General features: G+C 33.1%; 1 protein-coding gene across 5 annotated transcripts in view; it reads left to right on the forward strand.

Annotated features, from left to right (window-relative positions):
- The window catches only part of EPHA5 (EPH receptor A5), a 325,977-nt gene that overhangs the window by 201,468 nt on the left and 102,282 nt on the right, over positions 1–22,227 (forward strand). For all 5 annotated transcript variants that reach the window (XM_060147261.1, XM_060147259.1, XM_060147263.1 and 2 more), the window contains exon 6: positions 13,927–14,051. In XM_060147261.1, coding sequence (XP_060003244.1) covers positions 13,927–14,051 — 125 coding nt within the window. The remainder of the gene's footprint in view (positions 1–13,926; positions 14,052–22,227) is intronic.

The following is a 22,227-nucleotide window of genomic DNA, read 5'->3' on the forward strand; positions in this document are numbered from 1 at the left end:
AAGGAGGTATAATCTATTGGATCCTCTAAGTAAAGAGGAGTTTTAAAATATAAAGGAAAGGATCAAGATTTAACATGAAAGTGCCCCCAAGGAACTGTGTATCACTAACGATTAATTACAGTTTTTGGTGCTTGTTTGTAACACTACTTTAATAGACCTTGAAGTAGTTGGTCAGAAAACATAGAAACATTTCTCCAAAGTAATTCAATGCTGTCTGGAGAATATAGATCATTCAGTTAAAATTATTTATATAGAGTTTCGGATTTCCCAAGTTCAATTTCATCAGAATAATTCTGCCTCAAAAGATGAAGCTGCCCCCAATGACCCACCTCCTATAGATAAAGGTGGAATTAAGCAATTCTCATGTTAAACAGTTTAGTTCTCAACAAACATAATGTGAACTTATATACAGTTATTTCATCATTAACTGTTGCTATCTTTGTCCGTTGAGAATATTATAATGTCCACCGTCAAGTAAGGAAAAGCTTTGAATTCAATTTTAACATTATAATGAACTTTTAGGACCCCAAAATTGAAAAAAAAATCATTTAAAATTTACAGAAGAGGTAATTTGTATTAATTCAGGCATTTAATTGGACTGAGGCTCAAGATACATGACCATGTGTCAGGGCTTCTCTGCTCAATTCAAGATGGACTTTTTTTTCCCCCAGTGCTTCATTTCTATGCTTATAGAATATTTTGTGTCAGAAGGAATAATATAAAGTCTGCTCCAGCACCCTAATTTTACACATAAAAAGGCTCCATGATTTGCCCCTAATGCTAAAAGGATAGTGGCAGAGCCAGAACAGAAGCTCTCCTTGCTCCCAGATCTGAGATTTCCAGTAATCACGAGAACTTTTCAGAGAACAAGGAGTGCAACAACCCACATCTAGAAAAATTCTTTGTTTATAAACCTTTAATTTCTTGAGAGTAATTCTAAAATCTGTCAATCTAATTAGATACCTTAGAGATCTTAGAGAATGCTAAGAGATCTCTTCTTACTGCCCTGTGAGTCAGCATCAAGGTCTGTAATATTTTGATTTCTTAATTTCTCCTACACTTTAAAAAATCATCTTTTGAAGATGAAAGAGCCCCAATAAATGTTATGACTGTTTGTTATGCCTTTAAGCATACTTCTTCATCTGAGTGCTGCAAATATTATCCTTGGCCCATATCAGTGTGGTCTAATCAATGCAACTGCTTCCATTCTGGGCCGAGAAACCTGTAACAGGGGATACAAATCATGTACTGACCTCAAACACCTATTACACAAATCTTAAATTCTAAAATTCTCAGTGATAGTAAGTTGGGTTTTCATGTGTGCTAATAAAACATTCATGAACTTGCCCAGGGTGTATATTTAGTTTATGACTAAGTGTTAGTCAGAATTTGGATAAGTGATTTGCTCTTCCTTTTATGTTGTTATTATATGTAATATAGACTGTTAATGGTAAATTTCTTTACCTACATATACCACAATTTGCACATAGGAGGGCAATGGAGAAAATATAGGAATCTATATTTTGTGTGTGGTCTCATTTATAGGCTTTATTTTAATCACTGTATCTTTACAAAGCATTGTGTCTGCTTGGAGCATTTTCCGGAACAAGCTGGAGAAGTCACATAAATTCTTTCCGAAGAGCATGCCCTGGATTGAGTACTTTGTGGTCAGATAAAAAATAGTCAACATTTTGGTTTCAAAGTTGCAATTTGTTAGTGAGAGGAGTTGCAACATTATGTGAGGCAACAATCTTGTGATTGTGAGATATATATGTGTGTGTATATATATGTACATATGTATACATACGTACATATATGTATGTATACATACATATACATATATATATATACACGCACACATATATATCTCACAATTTCTTTATCCACTTATTTATTGATGACTACTTATGTTGTGTCCATATCTTAGCTACTGTAAATAATGCTGCAGTGAACATTGGGGTGCATATATCTTTATGAATTAGTGTTTTTGTTCTCTGTGCTATACAGTAGGCACCCACCAGCCATCTACTTCATACATAGTAGTGTTCATACATCAATTCCAATCTCCCAGTTCATCCCAACCCCCCCACCTTGGTGTCCATACATTTGTTCTCTACGTCTGTGTCTCTGTATCTGCTTTGCAAATAGGTTCATCTATACCATTTTTCTAAATTCCACGTATATGCATTAATATATATTTGTTTTTCTCTTTCTGACTTAACGTGTTTAAAATTTTTTTAAACTTACATATATTTAAAATACATATTTAAAAATGGTAGGTCAAATGGTTGTAAAGCCATTGCTTTAGGTAATACAACTCAGAGTAGATACAATTATACATCACAAAATGCATACAGTATATATGACAGTAGAGTTGCCTAATCTTTTATGAGATTATTGTTTTTATTTTGTTTTCTGTCATCAGCTTTGGAAGATACTAAAAAGTTGAACAAAAAATAAGAGGTTAGGCCATATCAAGGAAAAATTAGGTAATCTGAGTAATCTTTAACATAATTTGATGTCTAATTAAGTACAAAGTGCAACATCTCTCTTATTGAGGGATTCTTTTATTATTCTATGGTGTAATGCTTAAGAATACAAACTCTGAAGCAAGACTGGTTAGGTCTACCAATTCCTGGTGGGTTGACTGAACAAATTACTTAACTTTTCAGTGCTTCAGAAGAGGATGTTAGAAATATTTAATGAGTTAATGTGTATAAAGTACTTAGACTACAAAGTATCGGGCATGTAATGTTTACTGTAAATGCAATGTATTATCAGGTAATTACAATAACTCCTTTATCCATCTATTCATCCATGAATGTACTTGCTCCTTTTTTCTTTGTAGCCAAAATTTGTTAAAAATTTGTCAAAGTAAAATGTAGACTTAATTCCTTCTGAGTAATAACTGAAATTTTGCAAAATGCATCATCTTGGGCATTTTACAGCTAGAATTATGTACTTTTATTTTTCTTTTCTGGAAAATATGAGCACAAACTACTGCTCCAATAAAACAAAACATATGAACCTCATGCTATTTGAACTTCTAATGACAAATATATAGTGCTGTATTTTGTTGGCTTTAGAAATTTCTCTGTGTGGTCACTCTCAAAAGAAAATGGCCTCACATGCAAATTCAATATTAGCTGAGATTTCCCACCACTTGGGAAATATGTGGTTGGATTCACTAAAATTGGTCTCATGGTAAGAGCTGAAGAATTGAATATCTGATAACATTACTAACTTGGAACAGAATATCTTGATTTGGCTTTTTTCTGGACTTTAAAATGTTGACTACCTATAATCATTAACCTTGTCTTTTCTTCTGGCCTCTCTTGTTGCTGCTAGGAATTATACCATTTCAAGATATTGTAATTACGATGTTTATGAGGTCAGCTGATAAACACTGCCCACGTCTCCTTGGTTGTTTGATAGCCATAAAATTTAATTTCTTGTTTCTACCAGCATAACTTCAGATTTTAAAAGAATCCTGTCAGATGGCCTCAGAGAAAATATATTTAGGGAAAGAAGATGTGATGGCCTTGAACTTAAATGGTATAACAGAAATTTAATATGATTCCTTAAACAGTCAATAGATAAATGATAACTTATTATCATGATCTTTGTTGAATTAAATAATCCCTATTGTTTATATAGCTATATAAGATTAAGACCAATAGGAAGTGATAAAGGAAAAAAATAGGTTGTTTATATTTATGATGTGTTTATTTTGCTTTTTAAAATGCTAGATCAGTTTATATTATGAAAATCTTGAAGTAATTAAGAATTGAATTAAAGTTACCAGTTAATGGTTTTGTTATTGTTTATGGTTTATTCTGTGGTAAACAAGACTTTACATAATATGGATTTATAAGAAGAGATTAATTTTTCTCTTATGAAAAAACATGAGTTATGAGTGTGTTTATTGACCTAATTACTATTTATCCACTTTATAAGACTAATTGTCATATCCTATAATTGAGGTTTAGCATTGATTAAAGTTGGTAAAATTGATTAAAATTAAATATGGTACTATATTCCCTTGGATATAATGTATATGAAGAATACTGTGTTGATTAAAGTTTTCCAACTGTGCCATGTTACTTGCTAAATATAACCCCACTTTATTTTAAAAGGATGTTGTAAAAACTATTTAAATTCTGTTTATCATAAAATGAATATTGTGGTTAAGATTAAATTGTCATTGATAGTAAGGCCATTTTGTGTAATAAAAATTCTATTATAGGGTAATAAGAAGTAATAAATGAAAAACAAATTCTATGATAGTTTATTTGGTGTGGGATTAATTCATAAAGAGGCATGTGTCATTTTACACGTTGTTACATTTAATATTTGTTTTGTAATTTGCATGATTGTATCGGAAAAACATTGACTATAAATGCCAGTGATATAGTTCTCTCTTTTTATTATTGCCATTTTCTTTTCTAATTAGCATCATTGTGCACATGTCTTCAAAACGGTATTTGATGCATATGGTTAATATTATTAAGTCTGATCACATCAAAATTACTTCTTTGCAATTAAGTTGTTTTATTTCTTACTGAAAACAATTTATTTTCAGTATCTTATGATTTTCAAGTTTTTGAAAAAAAACAAACTATACCTAGTGGGACATTTCAGTTCATAGGTTCTTTTTATTAAAAAGGATGTCATCTCTCTATAAGTACTGACATTTAAAGCCAGTTGTTTTGGAATGGTCTTTTGATCATATATCAAAAGATCCAGTGCAGGCTTTTAAGATGGAGGGATTGTAGGTTTTGTCTAAATGAGCAGATTGAATTTTTATTTGAGAAAGAAACCTCTAAAATGCCTTTTTTCTTTAGAAGAGACCATGGATACCAGGTGTGATGAGAATGCACTGTAGTTATTTCTCTTAGTCTGGTGGTATCAAATGACAACATAGTAATAAATATATATTAAGTATAGAATAAGTGTATACATCTATCATTTATATGCTACATATAGTATGAAATATAAAATATATGATATAATACTCAATGAACATGTACATATTTAAAAATATCTGTCCCACTTTTCCATTTTGACAATTTCAGATATGTTTATTATTTAATTCAGCAACTGCATTTCTCATTTACATTAGGAAATCTAATTGCTTATTACGTTCAAATGATATATATGTACTCAAAAGCAAGTATAGCAGGGTAGTCATTATATGTAGTTTCATTAAACCAGCTATACAAAAGATGCACATTACTCTCTTGCTATTTATGTATATATGTATATATAGAGTGTTATATATACAGATATAGACATATGTATATATATAAATATACACATTTTATATACACATATATAAAAATATAATGAAATAAGGATGTATCTACATTTCATTAAACTACATAAACCCACACACATACACACATATTCATGTACACAGAGGTAAAATTCTGTCCAAACTTTGGCTTAATATATAAGGCAATTGCTGACAAATTACTCTCCATAGATCATATTTTTAATAGTAATAATAATAGTAACATTAGCTAAAACTGAGATTTGGGGGGGGGATCTCTAAATATGTTTATGACTTCCCCCACCTAATTATAAAAACAGAAATGGCGGGCTTCCCTGGTGGCGCAGTGGTTGAGAGTCCGCCTGCCGATGCAGGGGACACGGGTTCCTGCCCCGGTCCAGGAGGATCCCACATGCCACAGGGCGGCTGGGCCCTTGAACCATGGCCGCTGAGCCTGCGCGTCCGGAGCCTGTGCTCCGCAACGGGAGAGGCCACCACAGTGAGAGGCCCGCGTACCGCAAAAAAACAAAAAAAACAACAACAAAAAAACAGAAATGGCACAAAGTGACCAACGATGGGGAAATTACTGTCCAACAGATGGTACAAATGCAAGATCAGGATCAAACAAATTTTTAAATAACTTCAGTTTAAAAAAAAAAACAAACAAATTTTTAACAGTCTTCCAGGATGAATTGAGCCCGACACACAGCTCTTTTATATATAGACATTCTTAACCATTCCTTTGGTAATTGCTGCCATGTCAGTTCGGTCCATTTCAGTCAGCACTTTGCACTTGGAAGGAAACCATACAATTAAGGAATTGTCCCTGCCCTCACTAAGCGCACTACCATATAAATAAAATCATTTTTTGCTTTTTACCTTGGGGTAGAAATTTTTCAAAAGATGGTCTAAAATTATATAAAGAAATAGAAGTGTTATGATAATGTAAAAATCAGATAATGTAAAATATTTAGATGATTCTACCTTTATAAAAAATGTGGAAGTTTTGCTAATGGTGAGACTAAAAGATGTTTTGTTTTAGAAAGAAAATAAGTGAAAATTCACATATAGGGAAAATTCAAGTAAGCACAGTATTCCAAATGCTTGTTCATAATGTGAGGATAGATGATGATATAGTGTCAGTTTGCATCAGACACCGAGGCAACATAATTTTGGTCACACTTCTTTCTATTTTATTTTAACTTCCTTCCATTTCTCATGAATGATTTAAACATTTACCATTTATTTTCCTTAAAATTGATTTTAAGTTAAGAGTCTATTATAGCTTGATATACATTTACAACTTTCATTTATATTGTATCATCAGAGTATGGTACAATACAAAGACAAAAATATCAAGTCTGTAACAAGAGATTGTAGTCATTAATTTTTATAATATTTATTTCGGTCTACCTAAGCAGCAAAGAAGTAATTATCCATATAGAATTTTTATTAAAGCCACTAAATTTCAATTATAACTAACCTATAAAAATAGATTCAAATTTTTCCCAAAAATAAAACGTTCAATATTATTTTATTACACTTTTCTAACTAATTCACATTTTGATAAATAGTCTTGGGGGGGCATTGGGCACATATGATTTTCACTTCAAACCCACACATGCACATACACTTTAGTGTCTTTATTGGTGTATAATTGGTATACAATAAACTGCACATAAAGTGTACAATTTGATAAGTTTTAGCATATCTACATACCTGTGAAACATCACTACAAATAAGACAGCAATCATATCCATTTCTCTCAGCAAGTTTACTCATGTCTCTTATTAATCCAACTAAAAAGAATACATACGGTATGACTTCATTTTAAAACTCTAGAAAATCTATTGTAATAGAATGTGGATAAGTATTCACCTCTTATCAAAATTTGTGTGTGCCTAGGATCATCCAGAAACTGTTCTAAAAACTAAGCAGACAATAGTGAAAAAAGCACAAGAGTTTTCTAATTTTCTGGAGATTATAGTCTGGTTGGACTAAAACAGATTGCTTGAATGAACAAACAAATCAGTTTACAAAAAAAGTACTAATGGGTCAGGAAAATATAAAAAGAAACAATTCCCAAATGAAGAAAGGCAAATATGGTATCAGACATCAAGATAACAAGGCAGTTAGAGTGAGCCAAAGGTTTAAGAAGTCAACAGTTCATAAAACAACACTGATCCAGTTTCTTGCCTCAGGTTTCCAGGTTTGTATACTTTTGTTAAAAGAACTGATCCTAGTATGGTTTCCTTCAATATTTCCCAAAATTACTGAAAAAATAATTCAGCTAGAGTGTTTATTAAAAACACAGAATCCTTAGCCCATTCTGACCTCCTGAGTCAGAATTTCCTGGAGTGAAGCCTAATAATCTGTATTTTTAAAAAACACTGTCCCAGACCCATCTGGGTAACACGAAACACCTAAATATGATGAACTGCGTGGCAGAAATGAGTGGGAGCTTCCAGCTGGCAGATATTGACAATCCACTTGGCCAGATTTTGACCTATGGAATTAAATATAAGATACATGTATTTTTAAAGCTTGTATATAAATAAACTAATACATTACTCATGTGGAGGGACCTTGGAGGAAAGTAAAAGAAGTGCCATCTGAGAAAGTTTTAACACATTTGTGGATTGTCACAGACTGAAAAGATTTCAATATTACCTTATTTATCTTTCTCAGTGCTTTAAGATTCAAATTTTATGTGGATAGGTCAAATATTGATACATAGAGATGTATTATTTGTTTTTTTTAAATGTAAGTAACCAATACTTGAGTCTATCTATAGTTTATTTTTGTCTACACAAATAGCATTGTGTACAGGGACTGATGAATGGTATTTTCTTATTCCATGTAACACAATTAAGTTTCATGTTTTCATCATGATAACTTTCTTTTGAATAATGAGACACACATCAATCTATATTAAGTGAATTATTAGTCATTTAATTAGCAATTAAAAATTCAACACTTTTAGGTCTTTAAAAAAATCTGCAATGATGCAGGAAGTTTACCTATAACTATTTATTTATGTAGAGTTGTGAAATCCACTGGATGTTGAAAATTAAATATCTTATCTGTATAGGTACTTTGCCTTTTGATCTCACCCCCCCAACATTTAGAACAGTGTCAAGTTTAGAGAATAGGCTACATATAATTTTGATTGATGAAAGGTTGAAAGGATTAAGGAGTTAGAATCTGTTATTGAAGTCTTCTTAAACAATTGTCTAATATTTTAAGACTATTAATACAAACAGTACTTAATTGGTACCTACCCTATACCAATACTGTAATACAGAATCAGACTACAGTCTTATAAAAAGTTTGTATCATTGTTCCTATTTTAAAGATAGAATTTACATTCATAGTGGTTAAGTAACTTAAACAGAATCACTCAGCTAGGAGATGGCTGGTTGCCAAAGGATTTGAAGCCAATTCTGCTTGACTTCAAAGCTGTCTGTGTCATGGCATCCCTTCCCATCTAAGGACACTGTGCCCTAAACTAGCTTCTATATTTGAAAAGTTAGGATGATATGCTGTTTTACATAACAGCAGACTTTTGTATGTCATTGCTTGTGCCATTGAGATGTTAGAGATTTCTACGTTATATAATTATCAATAAGTCAAACAGACACAGATTGGCAATTCTTTAACCACTAGACATATATACTGGAATTAAACAATTAAGTAAATGGATGGCAGATGGTGGGAGCCTCTGTTGAAGTAGGAGGTTACAGATAAGTTAGGGTGAAGAAGATAGAATAATCTGTGTGATAACTGATTAGAGTTGGTGACATCAGTTTACACGTATGTTTAGCTTAACATATATATATATATATACACATATAGTTATATTTAGAAATGTTTACAGATATACACAGGTTAACATACACCCATTTATTTCCTGGCTTTGCCAGCTGAGAGGGCCAAGAAGCAAAACCCCAGTAGCAAGGAGCACACTTATCCAGACCTTGGAATTCTCCAATAAAAGAAACCAGTGTTCCTAGGAGAAATTACTTATTCTATGATTGAGGACAGTAAATAAACAAGATGGACCTAGCGCATCTGGTCTTGCAGTGCCAGGGGGAAAGAAAGTGATCTAGAAAACAGACAGAAAAACCCGGGATGATAGGGGTATGTCAAAGAGATATAGGAGCTAACTGAAAGAGTAATCAATGGCCAAACCTTTAACAATATAAGTAAAAAATAAAGTATTAGATTATAAGCTAAAGTATAAAAAACCCATGTGTCCGTACTCCACATGAATATAAATAAATGATTAAACAAACAAGTATATAGGTTGAAGAGACAATAATTTGGGCAGATACTGAGTGTGATCCTGGGGTATAAAAAGGATAATAAGTAAAAATAAGGAAATCTGAATAAAAATGAACTTTAATTAATAATAATGTATCAATATTGGTTCATTAATTGTGATAAATATACTGTACTGTTGTAGGAAACATCTTACAACATCTTTTTAAAAAATTTTTATCGGAGTATAGTTGATTTACAATGTTGTGTTAGTTTCTGTGGTACAACTAAGTGAGTCAGTTATACATATACATATATCCACTTTTTTGTAAAGATGTTTCTAATAGAGGACATTAGGTGTGGGATACAGGGAATCTCTCTGTACTACTTTAATAATCTTTCTATAAATATAAAACCATTCTCAATTTAAGTTTTTTAAGTTCAATTAGACAAATTAGCCCATAATGGGAACTGTTACTAAGGGATAAATATCTTGCTTTATTATAGTGGTATTCAAAGTTCACCTCCAATATAGAAGCTACAATACAGAAACAATTTGGGATGTTTCCACATAAGATGAAACTTAGAAGCTATGTAAATTATTTTCTATTCACAACTCGATTCCTAGTATTTTTGTTCTTCTTACACTAGGATGGTAATAGTTTTATGATGTAACATCATCCAGTGCAATTTTACAAGAAGCAATGCTCTGTGTCATAATTCTCATTTTGTTCCAGGCTTACTTAATAAATGGTTGAGTAGATAAAGAATGAGCAGACGGTATTAGTGAGGGAGATGAATGAAATAAATTAAACATGCCCTGCAATTGACAAATCTGGTTACAGTTATTTTAATGTACATATTATCTGTAAAATACTTTGCAGTAGGGTAAGAGTGCTTACATTTACAATTTGCACATCATCATTGTGTCTCCAGGAGCTGTCAGTGTCCCCACTTTGATCAGCTTTACACAAATGATGCAGAGATGGTCCCGTCACAGAGCAAATTATTCTTGAATTACTCTGAGCTGAGAAGTGGTTTCCTCTTCTCCCTCCATTCTGAACCATGATTTAAAGGATATTATTTAGCCTCTGAGACAACAAAGTTGGAAAACAATGGTGTTTATTAAATCAAACAGTCTTTGAAAGCCATACAGTTTATGTTTAACTTTGATGGATGTAAGTAAATAACAAAGAATTCCGCTTTAGGCTGGTTATGTCTGTGCTGATGTTTATTTGATAGCTTCATGTTGAAATGGTTGATTATTTTATTAAAGAATTGATTGCTTTAAAATAAAGCATAAATCTCCAAATAATAAGATCCCAGTATATGCAAGTAAGATGAGAAAAACTCGGTTTTGAATGATACATGATGATGTATGTATTTCCCATTCATTCATTCATGCATGTTTCCATTCAATAAAAATTTATGAAATATCTATATGCCAAGTAATTTTCTGGTGCCGGGAATATAGCAGTGAACTAAACCAAATTAATCCCTGTCTTCATGGAGCATACATGTTAAATGCAATTATGAATAGAAAGTTGGCAGCACTATCAATTTATTAAGTGAAAACTGATAGCTACCTACAAGAAATACATCAATCAAAATGAGAATGTTTGCAATGTAGTAAAATGAGTGAAGAACTTTAAAGACAGTCTTTGTCTGGATCTTTACTAAAGTATAATGCAAAAACTATGTAGTGGTAATGGGAAAGTGAGTATAGTTTATAATTTAAGATAATTCATAAAGGTATTCACTACTGAACAAAGTACATTAAAAAAAATTCTACTGTCTTCCTTAATTCTCTGTTCCTGTTTCTGTCAGTAAATTTGCTATTTTGCTACAAACACTATGATGAGCTAGGGGGCTTATAGCTTCCTCTTTCTTGTTTCCATGTCTTCTGAATGCTTGGTCCACAATACCAAATATGGCATGACTTTTCCCTCATGAGGGAATCAATAGGGACTTTGAACTTATGCCAAAATGTGACTGTGAGAACCACCAGTCCAGTGAAGTTTCTGTGGAAGTAAATACACTGCAATTTCAAAACTTCTTTTAGACAATTTTAGCTTTGTATGCACACTATGTGTTCTGTAGTAGTCCAGAAAATTTGTGGAGCTGGACATGTTTAAGAAAAGCAGATAAGGCTGAAATTATGCATCCTCTGAATCTGAATACCACAAAAAGTGCTATGATTAAAAGAATAAAAGTACATTTTATAGTACCAAAGTCATCATCACCCTATTATGAGTACATAAAACACTAGAAAACACTAGTTAACAAATTTTGCTCTTACAGAGTATATCTGTCTCTATTTTAATTTTATTGAAAGACACTTCACACGTTTCATAGATGAGTTTGTTGACATAATACATAATAAAAAATAAAGGTTTTCTCTATATTTGATTTTTTACCACCAGTCATTTATTCCATACATATTTATGGAATCCTTCTCTGTTCGGGTGCTGTTCTAGATCTAGGGATTCAGCTGTGAATGAAATAAACGATATTCCTGCTTTCATAAAAATTACATTTTACTTGAGAGGACTGAAAAAAGCAAATATAGAATTAAGATATGAATATCAGATGGTGGAAGTTCAAGAACTAGGGAGAAAAATAAAACACTGAAGAAACAGAGGGCATGGTGAGGTGAGGGGGACTGAGGTAGAGAACAGACATGAAAGGTCTCAGTGAGAAACCCAGAGCAGGGAGAAAGCCCTGGAGAAGTCAGGGTGAGAAGCACCTCTGAATAATAGGATGCAAATACAAAGATCCTTAGGCAGTAGTGTGTCAGAAGTGCCTAAAGACAGCCAGCCTGGGTAGAGCTGCTGAAGAAGGGTAGCAGGAGATGATGAGGTCAGAGATGTAGAGAGCCAAACGGTAGTGATGCTTGTATGCATTTGCACATTTGGCTTTCACTCTGCAGTGAAACAGAGAGACACAGAGGAGCGACAGGATCTCACTTCTGTTTTTAAATGATGAGCCTCTTCCCCACACCCTTGTCACACCAGTATGGGGCTCACCAAACAGTTCTAAACTTTGTTCTTGCAGTCTGTTGCTCAAAGTGGTGCCTCTGATTTGATTACATTTTTGGAGGTGTAGAAAAAATAATTAAACATGACGAATTAGAGTGTATTACTTTGTCTGAACACTGCTGGAAATTAAAATAGTTAGAAATACTATACATATATATGTATATAACATATCTTTAAATTTTAATCTCACCAGATGTCTAATACTGTTCACATAGGGCTAAGCCTGTGGTTATACACTATTCACTATGGCTGACCTCTTTTCCATCTTATTATATATATACATTATATAAATATATATGTATATATAATGTATATACGTTATAAAATATGTATTTTATATATAAAATATGTATATTATATATTATTTCTCTATCTCTTTATACATACACACACACACATACATATGTGTGTGTGTGTATATATATATATATATATATATAAAATATATATATTATATATACCATCCAGTAGTCCATGATGGTTTTTTTCCTTGGTTGTCTATAAAAGCTGAAAACTACAAAAATAAAGGTTATCTACATCAAGAAAAGTATTTGTCAATACCTCTTTATGGTGTCAAACCGAGAGTCTATACAAGTCTTAGCAAATTGATAAAAAATGGATGTTGAAATAAATATTCATATGTGTGTGACTTCAAAATATTCAGATATACCTAAAATAGCATATCTTTTTTCTATTTTCATCAGTGTCATTTAATAGACACTGGCAAATAGCAATGAACACCATAAACGATTGTGATTTCTATTGAAATATTTGGGGAAATGGAAATGAAGGAAAATGTCTCTTTTATTTGCTATTGTTTTCAATATATTAACACATTTAATAGCATATTTTTAAGAAAAACTCCACTATATTTAATGTATGAATTTCAGTGGTTATAGGACCCATATGATTTCAAAAATAAGAAATTATAAGAGTTTTAATGCTGTAAAAATGTGGTAATATAGATAATTATGTATTATTAGTGTAATGGGATATATTATACAGAGTCCACAAATTTTAGGAATATAGAATATACATAAGGTCATCAAGAACATCTTTATTTTATCAAAAGTAAGATAATTTATGTATCTAAACTTTATAGAGAAAATGTAGACTTAAGATTCTATGTGGCTACAATTTTATTACAGAAAATTCTCAGGATATTAGTTGATTTATATTTTTTTAAAACACTTCAAAATCTGTAAAAATTGTATATAAAGTATAATTGTTTCCAAGTAAAATGAAAATTTAATTATTTGGGATTTTTATTATTCTACATGTCAAGAATGCCCAATATACATTATAGACAGGTGTAATTTCAAGGCTCTGTTAATCATGCTACTCTTTATTTTGCAGCTCCCTCTCCAGTCACCAATGTGAAAAAGGGGAAAATTGCAAAAAACAGCATCTCTTTGTCTTGGCAAGAGCCAGATCGCCCCAATGGAATCATCCTGGAGTATGAAATCAAATATTTTGAAAAGGTGGGACTAAGAATAAAGAATATCTTTTCTTCTTCTTCTTTTTTTTTAATTTTAGAAACTGCAGTTATCCAATTTATAGAAAAGCGTGTTGGTATTTTATGTGTAAATCAATGACAATTGACTTGCAGTCATGATTATGAAAGCTGGAAGTGTACAGGGAGCACTTTATTTGTGTTCTGCTGCTGCCAAATAATTTACACCGCCAGGATACTGCCGTAGAGTCTAACATTAGCTTAACTAGGGTTCACAGCATTAAAAGATGAAATCATAGGACATTTTCAAAGTGTCCCAAACACTGGAGTTGTTAACCTTCAGTAGTAACTGCAGTGTACCACAAGGAAAAACACATTCTTATGGCCAGTAACCCTGCATAATACCTATACTATTAAGGAAGTATAGGCAGATAAGGTGTATATGTACCTTATAATTTTAAAATATAACAAAAATCTAACACTGTAGCATAAAATTTATTTTAAAAATTTGAGGGCATAAAATTGGAAGTGTATGCTTCACATTCCCTATAGTTTCTTGATTTCCTCTTCTTCACTGAGTTGGCTCCTAGGTCCACTCTCACATGTTTTGGCATAATAGTTGTTGAAATCTAAAGGCAATAATCATCCCTCTTCCTCTTTGCTGAATCCACAACTGAATGAGCTATTGATAAAGGAATAAACAGGTGGAAACTAAAGATGAACTTATAATTTCTAAAGCTGGACTGGAATATTTGGCTTAGATATGTAGCCACCTTGTTGCTTCCATGTTGGAAGCGACAACTCCCACCCTATTTTACTGTGATTTTTTGTACAGACTAGATCTGAATGGCATACACTACTTAGAACAACCTGAGTTCTAATAGACCAGATAAAGATAGATGAGTGCCCAAACTAGTCTCTAAGAGGTGGATAGGAGACCCTGGCCCAGACGTATGTGTCCTATGGAGGTAGGAGTATAAAAGATTGCTGACATAATGCAGAGAAGCAGATCCCAAAAGAGAAGGGAAGGAAGGGCTCAGCCACACTTACCCAGTTGCTTCTCCCAAACTCCCAGAGACATTGCTCCTTCTCTCTTAGGGAAGAATAAAAAGGGTGGAAGTTCAAAAACTTACTCTGCAATACCTAAGAAATTGTCCAAGGTAGAACATTGGAAACGAGAGGGGAAATGAATGGTCCCACTTATACTAATGCAAAAGTATCATGAGAAATACTGATATCCTGTTAATGAAAGTTACTTAAAAATTCAACATTCCATTTATATGCATAGATGAAAGACTATAGATAAAACATTGAAATACATTGAAGTAATTCATAGCATTTGTTAAAAAACTTTCTTGCAACTGATTTTTTTTTAAATAAATTTTATTTATTTATTTATTTGGCTGCATTGGTTCTTCGTTGCTGCACACAGGCTTTCTGTAGTTGCTGCAAACAGGGGCTACTCTTTGTTGTGGTGTGCAAGCTTCTCTTTGTGGCTTTTCTTGTTGTGGAGCATGGGCTCTAGGCACGTGGGCTTCAGTAGTTGTGGCACATGGGCTCTAGAGTGCAGGCTCAGTAGTTGTGGTGCACGGGCCTAGTTGCTCCATGGCATGTGGGGTCTTCCCGGACCAGGGCTCAAACCCGGGCCCCCTGCATTGACAGGCAGATTCTTAACCACTGTGCCACCAGGGAAGTCCCAATTCATAGCACTTTTTAATTGCTTCGTTCATCATTGATTCAACAATTACCTGTGTAAAGATACAACAGAGAACAAAACAGCCAAGTTTATGTGGGGGAGAGTGAGGTTATCTACATTCTTTTTAGGTTTTGGATGTCTATACAATATTCATATATTCATTTTATAAATAGATAAATAAAAGCTCAATTATCATGTTTGAAATAGTTGTCTCTAGGAATGATTTGCTGGTGGCATTATATGTAACTAGTGGATTATTAAGGAACACAAATGAAGATACTTATATTTCAAAAATATATATATTATTTAATACATTATTCACCAAGAGTGTCCTAAGAAAATACCTCTGAGACAAAGCTATGTTGCAATAAGATTTACAGTGTTTACTGAAAAAAAATAGGGTAAACCAAATAAAATATTTTAATATTAATACCCTCACTGATTCCCGTTCTCTGGGAGTAGTGGTCCAAACTGAATTGCCAATGCTAGAAGTCTACAATTTAAGCACATGCTGTATCCAAAAACAATTGGTTAAATTAATGTTTACATTCCTTTTTCAAGTTTTTTGTAAGCTTTATTACTGCATACTAATGCAAAGCTAGGCAAATATATATATATATATATCTTTATGAATTCTTTTGTAAACATTTTAAGTTTCCAGATTTTTATTGTAATTAAATTGATTTTAAAAGAAGTTGAGGTGCATAATGACATTTTAAAATAAATATACTATGAAGACTATATATTTGAATATACATATCTTAGATGAAATAAAGTTCAACAGCAGGACGACTAAAAGTTTAACAAGTACTTGTTTTCCTGCATAGTTTTTCTTTACCTGAAGCAACTAGATGGACCAATGAGTTTGTCTTTTTTTTTTTTAACATCTTTATTGGAGTATAATTGCTTTACAGTGGTGTGTTAGTTTCTGCTTTATAACAAAGTGAATCAGTTATACATATACATATGTTCCCATATCTCTTCCCTCTTACGTCTCCCTGCCTCCCACTCCCTATCCCACCCCTCCGGGCGGTCACAAAGCACTGAGCTGATCTCCCTGTGCTATGCGGCTGCTCCCCACTAGCTATCTACCTTACATTTGGTAGTGTATATATGTCCATGCCTCTTTCTCGCTTTGTCACAGCTTACCCTTCCCCCTCCCATATCCTTTTTTTTTTTGTCTTTAAGGAAATTGTCCTGATTTTTTTTCCCCTTATGAGTAACCTTCGATTGTTTTTACTCTTACTTCCCAGCATATGCATGAGTCTCATATACATAATATTCATTAAGAGCAAGGATTTATCTTTTTTTTTTTTCTTTTAAGCTGCTGCTTCTGTTAAAACAAGGAGTTACTCAACAAGTGGGGGGGCAGAGTCCTTTTCTATTAATGTTGATTCTAATTAATTTTATCCATGTTGTGGAAATATTTTCTTTATAGTTCATGTTTATATTTATTTCAGTAAGATTTGGTTTTACACTTAATATTTTATATTTAAAGCTGTATTAATACATTCTATTATCTGCATAACTGAAAGTAAGAAAAAATGATTTGGGGAGAAAAGATTTCTATTCATATTCTCAATAAATGAATAACAAGTTGCCTACCTACATGCTTTTAACGCAGCAACCCTTATATATTATTTTGGGGAAGTTAACTTTTGGTCAGTGTTTTCCATTTTACAGAGAAGATACTAATTCCCGACTTTTTTGCCAAGCAAAATTATTGAGCACACCAGTAAAATACACAAAAAGGTTGGGTTTTTTTTTTAACACTTTAAGAAGGAAAAAAAAAGGATAATGAGCTTTTATACCATGTATTGAGGTGGGGGTCCTGATAGGTTTCCAGAGCTCATTTTGAATCTTCAGAATGATACCACCATTTTATTGGATGGCTCTTGGCCAGACACAGGTGGCAGAGCTTTCCAGGGCTCACACATTCGCCAGCTGGCATTTCTGCCTGTGATTGCCCTGCTCTAATAGAGGTCATTGGGCCTCTCTGCTCCTGCATGGTGATGGGCCCATTGCCATCTCTTAATTAAAGACAGAGGCAAAGGGAAGCTGCCCTTTGGCAGGGTGTTTGCCAGCTGGCTCCTTCCCCTCGCTGCCTGTGAACAGTGTTTGCTAAGCAGCTGGGGAATGTAGCTCATTTGCTCAGCTGGGGCATGAAGGCAGCAAACCACTACCCTGACCAAGGACTTGGCAACATTTGGTTGTGGGTGTTGAAGATGTGTGTATAGGTTTGTGAAATGGAGAAATTTATGAGGATGATTTAAAGGAGTGGATCAGAAGCAAATTTTAGAAGATAATTCGAGGGTTCAAAATGTGTATTTATGGGTTTTGACCCCTTAGATATATTCGCTAAGTCTCTTCAATAATATAGTATTCAACTAACTCAGATAGACAACATACCATTAGACCCGCAATAAGGAACCACTGAGACATACATAATGTTAACAGATAAATCAGACGGAATGCTGTATAATTTTGTATAATCAACTGATGTTAGATTATACATTTATTTCAAGGAACAGCATTCCAGTTTCCTTGCAATGATTTTTTTTCTATTTTTGACAAAATTATCAATTTCTACTTTTTCAATAGTTAAGAGTTACAATCATGTAAGCTTTTAAATTTTTTTTTTCTTTTCAGTAGAAGAATTTGCCATCATGCTATAGGGTAAAATCAAATTTACCTAGAAGTTCTAATGCTCAGAAGATTGTGCTGGGTGCTATGTATATTATCTCTATCTCTGTGTCCTCACAGAGTCTTGATAAATAATTTCATCCTATTTTAAAGAAGAAAAAAACTTAGGTTGAGTTGCATACCCACATTTACACATGTACTTAGTTAATAACATGGTTGGAATTCTAACCCTGATATTCCTATGCTATTTTTCATTAAAAAAAAAATCTTACTTTACATATAAATGTTAATACTTCATGTAAAAATCCTAATTATATCAAATATACCAGAATCATAACTTCAGTTTTGTCTAGATTTTTCTCATGAACTCAAATTCCCTTTAAACAAAATGCAAATAGTAGCAAACATATATTTTATCATTTTTTACTGAAAATTACTGATTCAATCACAGCCAAACTGGAAAGGATAATATTACTAAGAAAGTCTTACACATTCAGCCATAAACTTGAGTGTACTCAGATTATCAGTAACTACAATAGTTTATAGAAGCTATTTACCCCTTTTAAAAGGAACACATCAAGAAATTGCCTGCTTTTTTTACTGTTCTACCCCTAGCAAACAGAAGGGGTAATAGAGTAGACAAGATCAATAAATATTTCTGAGTGAAGAAAATGACTGACATTACTAGGTAAAACTTTATAAAATTTATTTTTCTACTTTAAATTCTTTGAAAACTCTAACAAAGTTTCCTAAGCACTTTAGAGACTAGGCACTTAAACTAACGTGAGTGTTAAAAAAAAACAAAGATCAATTGTTTATGTAGACTGAATCAGAAAAATCTATTTGGATTAGAATTTAAACCATATCTATCTATAGAGAAATTTGGATATACATAACCCTAAGAAAATGTTATATGTTTGAACGTATTAAATGAGGAATGGTAAACTGCTTTAAGGGAAGAATATTTACCCATTGTTTATTGTACATTGTATTGGTGGTAGCATAGAATATGGTTAGAAGTTGACTTTGATGTGTCAAATTAGAAAAAAATTAAAATAATAATTATGACAATTAAAACATGTGCTTTACAGTTTAATACACGTTTTCACTTGCATTATCTGTTTCATTCTTACAACATTTCTGTGAGAATATCCAGCCACCAATTTTTATCCCAATTTTACAGATAAGGAAACTGAGGATAAAATAAAAATGGGTTTGCTGTGTTTTAGCACGTGATTTCAATGTTCACACTAAAGGTACAGCATGGCATGCTGTAAACTTCAAGGAACAAGGAGTGTGGTTTGCATTTGTTTTACTTTTTAATAGCATTATGAACATTAAATAATAACCTTATTCCTACTAGAGTACTTGAGAAGTAAATGTTATTTTCTTGTTTTCAATTTTTTTTTCTCATTTAGGAAAAATAAATCCTTTGCGTGTTGTTTCCCTTGGATCTTTTTAAAAAATCAATACATTTTTTCTGCTTGTAAAGACAAAATTCCCTGAAATATTTAGAAAATAATGATTTACAGGCATCAATAAGTTATTTTAAGTAAAGCCCAATTCTTAAAAAAGGGGAATAAAATCTCTAACCATAACCTATCTTTAATTCATCCTATAATATCTATCAGAAATTTAATACATGTGAAAAGACCTTAAGGAAAAAACAAGCTTAGCCAAAAATTCACACAGAAAAACATAAGGGAAGAGAAAGTTCAAAGCAGGGAATGTGTATTAAATGTTTAAGTATCTAACACTTTATATTCAGAGTGGTAACTTCAGAGATAACGAGGAGTTATAGATGGTTTGTCTAGACTTTTGTTAGCAGTCAAAATAGGAATAGTTCCTCTCTGTTTCACTTTCCAAAGCTATCTTTTAGGTGACTTCTTCCCCTTCATCTCCATTCACTACTAACCCAGCCCAAACACATGAGAGTGAAAAAATGAAGTTTTAAAAAAGGAAAAAAATATTTTGCTTATGTGAATTTTTTCTTTAAAACTCACTGTTTCAACTTAGTGAGCTAAAATTAAATTTCTCCAGTGAAGTTCACATTCCTTCTCCCAACCCCTAAATATGCTTAGAAATCAAATTCAAGGGATTCTGCCAGTGGCCTTCATTTGGGCTGCAACTCTTCCCAGAGTCTCTGGCCTGCTGGCCTACTATATCAGATTTTGGAATCACCAAGCCTCCACAATCATAGTCTTCGTGCTGCAGCCAGGTGTCAACCCAGAGCCTCTGAGGTGGGAGAGCCGAGTTCAGGACATTGGTCCACCAGAGACCTCCTGACCCCATGTAATATCAAATGGCAAAAGCTCTCACAGAGATCTCCATCTCAATGCTATGGCCCAGCTCCACTCAACGACCAGCAAGCTACACTGCAGGACACCCTATGACAAACAACTAGCAAGACAGGAACACAGACCCACTGGTTAGCAGAGAGGCTGCCTAAAATCATAATAAGGTTGCAGACACACCAAAACACACCACTGGATGCAGTCTGGCCCACCAGAAAGGCAAAATCCAGCCTCATCCACCAGAACAAAGGTACAAGTCCCCTCCACCAGGATGCCTACACAACCCACTGAACGACCCTTACCCACTGGGGACACACACCAAAAACAAGGGGAACTATGAACCTGCAGCTTGCAGGAAGGAAACCCAAACACAGTAAGTTAAGCAAAATAAGAAGACAGAGAAATACACAGCAGATGAAGGAGCAAGATAAAAACCCACCAGATCAAACAAATGAAGAGGAAATAGGCAGTCTACATGAAAAAGAATTCAGAGTAATGATAGTAAAGATGATCCAAAATCTTGGAAATAGAATGGAGAAAATAAAGGAAACATTTAAGAAAGCCCTAGAAGAACTAAAGAGCAAACAAACAATGATGAACAACACAATAAATGAAAGTAGAAATTCTCTAGAAGGAATCAATAGCAGAGTAACTGATGCAGAAGAATGGATAAGTGACCTGGAAGATAAAAGAGTGGAAATAACTACTGCAGAGCAGAATAAAGAAAAAAGAATGAAAAGAATTGAAGACAGCCTCAGAGACCTCTGGAACAACATTAAAGGCACCAACATTTGAACAATAGAGGACCCAGAAGGAGAAGAGAAAAAGAAAGGGACTGAGAAAATATTTGAAGAGATTATAGTTGAAAACTTCCCTAACACGGGAAAAGAAAGAGTCAGTCAAGTGCAGGAGGCATAGAGAGTCCCATACAAGATAAATCCAAGGAGAAACATGCCAAGACATATTAATCAAACTATCAAAAATTAAATACAAAGAAAAAATATTAAAAGCAGCAAGGTAAAACAACAAATAACACACAAGGGAATCCCCATACTGGCAGGACATATTAAAAGTGATGAAAGAGAAAAGCCTACAACAAAGATTACTCTACCTAGCAAGGATCTCATTCAGATTTGATGGAGAAATTGAAACCTTTACAGACAAGCAAAAGCTAAGAGAATTCAGCACCACCAAACCAGCCTTACAACAAATCCTAAAGGAACTTGGTTGGCAGGAAACACAAGAGAAGGAAAAGACCTACAATAACAAACCCAAAACAATTAAGAAAATGGTAATAGCCACACACTTATTGGTAACTATCTTAAATGTAAATAGATTAAATGCTCCAACCAAAAGACATGGACTGGCTGAATGGTTACAAAAACAAGACCCATATATATGCTGTGTACAAGAGACCCACTTCAGACCTAGGACACACACAGACTGAAAATGAGGGGATGGAAAAAGATATTTTATGCAAATGGAAATCAAAAAAAAACTGGAGGCAATTCTCATAACAGACAAAATAGACTTTAAGTAAAGACCATTACAAGATACAAGGAAGGACACTA

This window comes from Lagenorhynchus albirostris, chromosome 4 (genome assembly GCF_949774975.1).
Source record: "Lagenorhynchus albirostris chromosome 4, mLagAlb1.1, whole genome shotgun sequence".
In the NCBI taxonomy this organism is placed as follows: domain Eukaryota; kingdom Metazoa; phylum Chordata; class Mammalia; order Artiodactyla; family Delphinidae; genus Lagenorhynchus; species Lagenorhynchus albirostris.